Genomic DNA, 8,375 nt, shown 5'->3' with positions numbered 1-8,375 from the left:
AACTACAGTACCCTGACCTGCCCGTGACTGCCCCAAAAGCCCCACAGTAAGGCACGTAAAGGGGGTGTATTATGGACTTCACTCGGCCCCAATCCTCTTATTTAACTGCATGGGTGTTCCTGTCGAAAGCCCTGGGCTTGCCCCTGTGTACGCTCGCACACACACACACACACACACACACGCACACACACACAGGCGTGCTCATAGCTACGCACAGGAAGCATTCGTCTGCTTATCAGAGTGTGCAATCGTCTCTTGGCTTTTCCTCCTTTCCTCCCAAGGCTGCTTGGATGACTCCTTCTTAAACACACACACACACACACACACACACATACACACACACACACACACACACACACACACACATACACACACTCTCTTAATGTGCGCACAGACACACTCGCCACACGTGTATCCATGCACGCACACACACCCAACTCACTCATACCCACTTGTTTCACATAGGCACGTACACAAAACGAAACGGACACTTCATTATATGTGTGTGTGTGTGTTGTGTGTAGGTGTGGCCACTGTAAGAACCTTGCTCCAGCCTGGGAGGATCTGTCCAAGAAGGAGTTCCCCGGCCTCACTGATGTCAAGATCGCCAAAGTAGACTGCACCGTAGAGAGGACCGTGTGCAACCGCTACTCTGTGAGTATAGTCCTGCACACACACACACACACACACACAGACACACACACACACACACACACACACACACTATACCTGCTTACACTCTCGTACTTCCAGAATTCTCCCGTATCTTACCACTGTGAGTGGTCCCGCTCATAAACACTCCCTTGTTGCTAACGCTCCCGTTTTCCTGGAATTCTCACATATTTTACAGCTAGCTAAGTAGTTTTCTCATACATGGGTTCACCGTGTTTATAAACACGATGTTGTGAGGAGGAGCAAGACACTGGCAGCCAACCACGTGAGCTATTTTTTTTACAGACAGCGGTTTCCAACAATCAGAGGTTGAGTTGTGCGCGCAGCTAGTGTTGTGCAGGCAGGAGAAATTTTTTTTTAGAACCCATGTATATACGCACACTACAACTGCTAACACACTCGCAGAAATTCCCACGTATTTTAGAGCCATCCTCCTATATCTTTCTGTAATTTCTGACCACTGCATCCAGTGCTCCTTACACATTATGAAATTAACATTTTGTCCCAGTGCCTCGCCTCCTCAAAAATCTCACTGAGTATTTCTAGGCACGTCAAAAAAAATGCTGCAAACCTTCCCCAAATCAGACCTTACTCTTACTTACTAGCATAAGCAGGTGCCAGATCCCAATTGCCAGACTGTCCCAGTAGTTGGAAGAGGCGAGCACCTGCCGTGCGGTTGTCTGATTTCTGTTTCCCCTGCTGGAAGGAGTGAAGTAACGACTGGATCCTTCAGCAGCTAGTCTGCAGCCACGTCCTAATTGTCCAGTTTGCAGAAAGTAAACACAGACACCCCATCCTCCAACCCTGGTCATCTTTCAACACGCACAGACACACACATGGCTACCAGGCCTACAGCCTTGCCTGCAGCGGTCTCCAACTGCTTGCTTGACCGACCGAAGGGCCCTGCGTAGCAAATGCACTCTAATTTCTGATCAGCCTCCGTGGAGAAAGACGGATGTCTTGTGTTAGTGATGCTGTGTGGTCGCCACCAACATGGTTAATTGCAGCTTCCATGTTCTAATTGTCTATTCAACACAAAGTAAACACTTATCTCCTTAACATGCACACATGGCTACCAGCGGGACTGTTTCTCAACCGCTTGTTTAACTGAAGGCCATGTGTAGCCAGAACAGAGGTCTCAGCTGGCTGGCTTCTGAACAGTGTCTATGGAGAAAGGCAGACATCTTTACTGGCGATGGCTGTGTGGTCCCCCATCACTTATTTACAATAATGTGAGAATACCAAGGATGGAGATTTGATGACTACTGCATCCGTCGGCAGCCTCCATGTTCTAATTGTCCAGCCAATAGAAAGTAAACACTTGTCCCCACAATATTACACATATGATCATGGCTTCCTGTAGGAATGTTCTGAACATTGTTTACATGAAGAATTGCATATCCATCAGCACATTGCCGTTCATAATGTGTATGCATGCACCCCCCTCCTTCGCCCCTATCCTCTCCGATTCACGCATTAGCCGGATTTCTGGTAACAAGACCAAACCCTTCCCAGAAGTCCGATTCCAGACCTTACATATATACGAATGAAATGAGTGCAAGGGGATGGTGAAAGCAGGCTGTTGGCCCCGTTGGCCTCTAATCGTCCTGTAGATCAGAGTGACCCAGAAAGGAAGGCAGCGCTGTTGTCACACAGCCAGGAATGTGAGTCAGGTGATCACCTGAGCGTCCTTTGAGACCCAGGCTGGGGCTCGGGATGGTTTTGTCATAAAACAAGAGTTAGTTTATCAGAGCTAAGAAGGCTGCACCTAGTGTGCCTTTCTCACGCTCTCTGTCCCCTTCTCTCTCTCTCTCTCTCTCTCTCTCTCTCTCTCTCTCTCTCTCTCTCTCTCTCTCTCTCTCTGCTTCCCACTGTCACACCTTGTGCCCTGTAATCTCTTGGAGCGTAAACAAGGGTCACATGTCCCCCCTCCGCCCTGTTTCCAGAACACTCTAGAACGTGTCATCTGTCCTGTAAGTTCTAAACGAAGGGATGGTCAGGACTAGATTAGATACTTCGAGTTGCACTTCACTGTCTCGTGTGTTGAAAGGGCCGTTTCCCAGTAAATTCCACTTTTGTTACACTACTGGAAAACTCACTCACTTTTTATGAGTTTCTTACTGGTCCTGTGATTTTGGAAAGCAAAGTAATGTAACTAGGTTGAACCCACTTTCGTCAATGGTGCCAGATTTGTTTGTTTCAATGCACATGAAGCTTTGCTCACATACGGCTGTATAAAAATGAACATAAGGGGAAAAAAGCGTTTTATCCACACACCCTTTTGATGTTCCCACAATGCTGTGTTTTGTTGAGATGATCACCCTGGGTGCATTCCACTATGTGACTTTGCGTCCTCCACTTGTGCTTGTGGCCTCGTACCAGGAGGTAATGGTCGTGATGACATCACTGACAACAGCATTATATTACAATATCTCGCAAAAGCTCAATTGTAAAGTCCTTTTCTCATTTGCAAACTGGTTGGTGAATGAAGAATAGTCCCACATATTGGAATGCACCCCCCTGTTTTCTATTTGTACAATATCCACCATGAATAACTTGGTGTCTGACCAATAACCTTTGCCCCCTCCCTACCCCCCTCCAGGTCCGCGGCTACCCCACACTGCTCATGTTCCGCGCGGGTCAGCAGGGGGAGGAGCATAACGGAGGGCGGGACATCGAGTCGCTGCACAGCTTTGTGATGAAGCAGGCCAGGGACGAGCTGTGAGTGATGATGTCATCAAAAGGCGCCAGCTGCTTCACCTGTGCTCTCATCAGAAGTCCTCATTAGGCACCACACATTTTACACGCACACATTGCATTACATTACATTACACTCACTCAATCAAATCACTCGATCACACACTCTGTAAAGGCTGGCATCTCTTCTTTTCTATAAGCCGTAGTGCACTTGTTTGAGTGCAATGGCTGTACCACAGTGGACTACTTTTTTATACCCGTTACCATGGCACCGCCTTATTATGGGGTTTGGACGTCTTGTTGTGTTTTAGTCTTGTTCAATGAAATGTGAATGTACACAGCTCAATCCCAATGTTGTTGGAGGCATTGAAGATGATCCATGTGACCAGATTTTTACACGAGATGGACAACCACTTTGGCAGCAGACAAACTCGATCCCCTTTCTAGGTCTTTCTTTTTGTTTTTGTTTTGTTCTATTGTTTTTTGTTTTGTTTGTGTTTTTTTTTTAAACAATGAAGCGTGGAGGGTCTACTGTGCCTTCCACCAGAGATCTCTCTTCACAGACAAAGTTACTGCGTCAACGTCTGATTCATCCGAGAGACCGTCAAAGAAAGGTCTACAGTATGTTCTGTATCATGTTCAAGAAAAAAAAAATCCTGGTCACTCAGAAATCATGAGGCATCTGTATTTACTGGACTTGATTGAAATGATGGACTGGTTGGGATTGGGGCTGGTCTAAAAAAGGGCATTCTTGAACTTGGAAATGGTGACGATTTTGGCCAATATTGTCACTATCTAATAAGCGTCACTATCTCATCCTTTAAGTCAAGAATGTACCGACTTAAGCCCGCCACTCAAGTCATTTCAAACAAGCAGACCGTTGAGGGGGTTGGGGAGGGTATTCAAGTGGTCGTCGTTGACCTGATGGTTTTCATGGTACGTTCAGCCACCCATGCCAGTCCTGCCAGCCTCACTCGTTTCACAATTTCAACTGAAATCTCAGGGAACATCACACGGCCCCTGAGTCCCTCAGCCCTCTGGCTGAGCCCTTAGCCAGAAAGGAGGATGTAACTCTCCTTCCCTGAGTGATGCAGCAAGTGGTACATCTACTAAAAATAGAGGATGCCTTTTAGAGTTAGTTTTGCTTGAAAAATGAACTTGTGAGACACCTGTATTTAGTGATGTACAACTTACAGCGTCAACTTAGCTGGGTTAGTCAGTAAACGACCTACTTGAAATACCTACCTGATCTTGTCACCATTCACACCATGATTTAACACCTGCTTTAGTTTTTTTTCTGTATTTGTCTTTGTCTTTGAAGGGATCAATGCACGTGTCAATGTTAAATATGCATCTTTTTTTCTGTAGTACATATTAATTATTGTTAGGCTTTGTTTGTGTTTGTGTAGAGTGTGCAAGGGAAAGCGAGTGTGAGTCTGATGTCCTGAGCATTGTCTGGCACTGTGACCGATGTGTTAGGTCACATCATGTCCCCTAATGTCCTAATACTGGCTACCAGGGCAGAGACACGTTGACATTATGGGCTGCGTTTATTCATTTTTCCTTTTTGTCACCTCTATGTAGAGCGACTAGATGTTTGCTGAGTTTTGGCAGAGCGTTCATTTTTCCTTTCGCGTGTCCCCTTAGTCACACAGGTGTCCACGCTGCACCAGACGGTAAACAGTGGAAAGCGGCACGCCTGTAATATGTGCACTCACTGACTTCTTAGCACATCCTACTAATAAACGTCGTATCGGTCCATGTAACTGTGGGTTAATTCTGAGAAAATGGTTGAGCATTAAACCTGGTTTAGTTAACCTGATGGTAGTGGTTAATCAGTTCATAAAAGCCTGGTGTCGTTTGTTTTTTACTAAATGATGATGTCTATAGGCTATCTATTAGCAGGGATACCACTTTTTGAAGGTTAATATTGCCAGGTTTATTGCTTGACTATGTTCTTGCAATAGCAGGCAGGTTTACTACTTGATGCACTACATAGTGGATGAGTTGAGTACATGTTGTGGACAGCAGCAGTGCGTGCTGCCTAGAGGCTGAGTGACTCATTGAACGGCCGCATTAGCCAGTGGCTCAGCGTGACCAGATGCATTAAGTTGCTGCACCACCCAAAATCTGAACGGTCCTCACCCTTTCTGCATCTGCACTCTGAGATCCAAAACAAAAACACTGCGATCAGTTGATGTTAAGTATCTAGCTGTTTACACTCAGAATTGCTGACTTTTATTTACTGTATGGTGCACGCTTTAAGGCAGTTATTAACGGTTGCTGGAAGTGAAATACACTAGATTTATAAACAACTACAATACAGACACTGCAGAGGGCCATTTAGATTTGATAATGTGATTATGAATGCTTTACAGACTCTAACAGCGCTTTTGATAAATGCTATTAGCCTAACCTCATTTCTTTTGTCACCCGATTTCTCACAGAGAAGTCATTTATTTGGTACGCGCCCAGCTGCATTTGTGATTTTTTTTTTTGTGATTTTTTTTTTTAATGCTGAAAGCTGATCGTTTTGTGTGCGAGTGTGAGTTTGAGTTTGTATACATCATTATAAACCCAGAACTGTTTGTCAGAAGAGGCAAGGAGGGCAAGTGACAATAAGATCAGAGAGTTGAGACTGTGTAGCTAGCTAGTGTTTACGTCGTAGTGTATGTGTGGTCCTATGCAGTTAGTTTACTGTGTATGTGTGGTCCTACACAGTTTACTGGGGGTTTGGACTCTCATTAGCTGCTTAGACCTCAGACTTGTTTTTTCGGGTCTGTTTTAATTCCCTTTAGAGGTTAATGCTCTAGTCCACACGCAGAGCGAGGGACGGAGAGAGGGATGGAGAGAAAGAAGGGAAAACAGGAGGCAGAGAAGAGGGGAAACCACTCACTACTCAAAGTAAAGATCTTTATGGATAACACATGTTGTAGGCAGACTCCAGTGACAGAAAAGCAGTATTTTCTCCTCGCAAAAACAAAAAAATAAGGTGGGATGCACATGAACTGCCCATGATATATTTTTTTCTTTTTTTTGTAAAAAAAAAAAAAAGAAAAACTGATGGAAAGTTGTAACAAGAACATTTCGTAATAAAAGTCTTTTTTTCCAAAAAATATATAGCTGTCTTCTCTGGTTTTGTGTCGTCTTTATGAGATGGTGTGTGTGTGTCTGTGTGTCTGTATGGTTTTTTTTGTGTTTTTTGTTTTTTTATGTTGTCTGTTCGTTAAGAGGTGCAATAAATAAGCTGAAAAATGTACAAGTATTTACAAACAAACGTCTAGACATGATTGAGAGACGTAAACAGCAGCTTGCGGGAGGTATATATTTCATAACCGTGGTCAAGAGGGCGAGAGCGAGAAAGGAAGGGGATATAAATCTAATCTCCACTTGTATAATATATCAGTAGACTCCGGCCTGCTGAGGCCAGAATAGTGTACCTTTCAAACAAAACTCCTAATGACTGCAGTTGTGTGAAACATCTGATTGTTATACTGCAGACTTTGGAGAGGGGTCTGGGAACAAATCTGGAGGAGCGCACTCACACATGGCTTTTTGTTTCCCCCTTGCGTCAAAATAATCATCTACTTTGGTTTATTAAGCATGTGTGTGTGTATATTCACACAAAATGTGAGATTAAAATTGGCACCCAGAGGTGTATGCTGGGAAGTGTAGTTGTGGCAAAAAGTTCAGAAACAAAACTGTTCTACTCGGAACTTTGAGGAGAGTTGTTCAGTTTCACTTGGGCTCCGTCGAAGCACGAAAAACCACTTAGGCCAGCTCGCAGCATGTAAACCACAGGTAGGGTAAGGCAAATATTGACGGTCTGAAAATAAGCGGATTTGTTTAGAGCTAAAAAATAGTAGCTGCTAGCTCTTGGTTCATCCAAGTTCAGCTTGCTGTGTATTTTTTAGAAAGATGATTATGGCTGAAAATATACAACGAGAAAGGGGGCGGCATCTCACACACCTGTCGTGTATGGTAACATTTCCTTAAAAAAAGAATTCAACTGGATTTTGTACGTTAAATAGAAATTAAAGCTTTGGTTAGTCTGATAACAGTATACAATATCTCAGCATTGGGTATAGGATGTACTGTATTTGGACGTAATATGTAACGTGTGTTTCTCATGTGACGTGTAACTAGTATCATGGCCTCACAGTGACGTACGTGTACGTGTAAGGCACAGTCGGCTCTCAGCACTCGGATAGTAGCTGTCCACCTCCTCTCATCTCAAGGAAGGAAGGTTACAGTCTTTATTTTAAAAAAGGTCTCTGGGTGAGAACTTGCAGCATCCCATGGACGAGGGAGAGGATGAGGAAGAGGAGGGATACATGTAAGCAGCACATAAGGTCAGGTCCTTGTAGCAGTCTCTTGTCAGATCAGGAACTTGTAGCAGTCTCTCGATACAACAGAACAGATCCTTGTAGCATTCTCTCTTTAGATCAGGTCCTTGTAGCAGTCACTCGCTCTTCCTAGTTCACTGGGGCGACAATAGAGGTGTAGAGGCACACACTTCTACCATCGTATGTTTATGTTTGTGTGTGTGTCTGTGTGTGTGCTTGTATACACATCGTCTCAGCTGCAGCCATTGGGCGAGGGGTGTGGGGTCAGGAATAGGGATGGGGTATGGGGGGGGGGGTCTAAAGTGGGATGTTGGTCGTTGAGAGAAGATGATGAGGCACAGTAGGGTTGTCAGTGGGGAAGTGTGTTCATTTGGGGTTGGGGTTGTTGATGTTCGGTTGGGAGGGGAGGGGAGGGGGAGAGGGGGGAAAGACATGGAAGGTTGTCCGTGGCGGGCAGGTTGGATTGAGGCTGTTGGTCGCTGTTGGTTTTGGGAGGGGTGGAGAGAGAGGATGGAGAAGAGAGGTTGTTGGTTGGAAGTTTGGGAGGGATGTGGCGGTCAAGGTGGGCACGGCTGGTGATGGATGGGGCTGGTGGTCATTTCTGGGAGAGGAGACAGGGGAGGATGTCAGTGGAAGGCCAATGGGGTTAGTTGGTGATTT

The 8,375-nt window shown here is 45.1% G+C and overlaps 1 protein-coding gene across 1 annotated transcript in view; it reads left to right on the top strand.

Annotated features, from left to right (window-relative positions):
* Positions 1 to 6,487, top strand: part of txndc5 (thioredoxin domain containing 5) — a 25,349-nt gene extending 18,862 nt beyond the window's left edge. Inside the window, exons 9-10 of the mRNA XM_063207190.1 lie at positions 525 to 654; positions 3,275 to 6,487. Coding sequence (XP_063063260.1) covers positions 525 to 654; positions 3,275 to 3,397 — 253 coding nt within the window. The 3' untranslated portion in view covers positions 3,398 to 6,487. The remainder of the gene's footprint in view (positions 1 to 524; positions 655 to 3,274) is intronic.
* Positions 6,488 to 8,375: the final 1,888 nt, after the last annotated feature.

The sequence above is a fragment of the Engraulis encrasicolus genome, chromosome 9 (assembly GCF_034702125.1).
Source record: "Engraulis encrasicolus isolate BLACKSEA-1 chromosome 9, IST_EnEncr_1.0, whole genome shotgun sequence".
Lineage (NCBI taxonomy): Eukaryota > Metazoa > Chordata > Actinopteri > Clupeiformes > Engraulidae > Engraulis > Engraulis encrasicolus.
The sequence above is the reverse complement of the archived record's forward strand: the minus strand, read 5'-3'. Positions and strand labels throughout refer to the sequence as shown.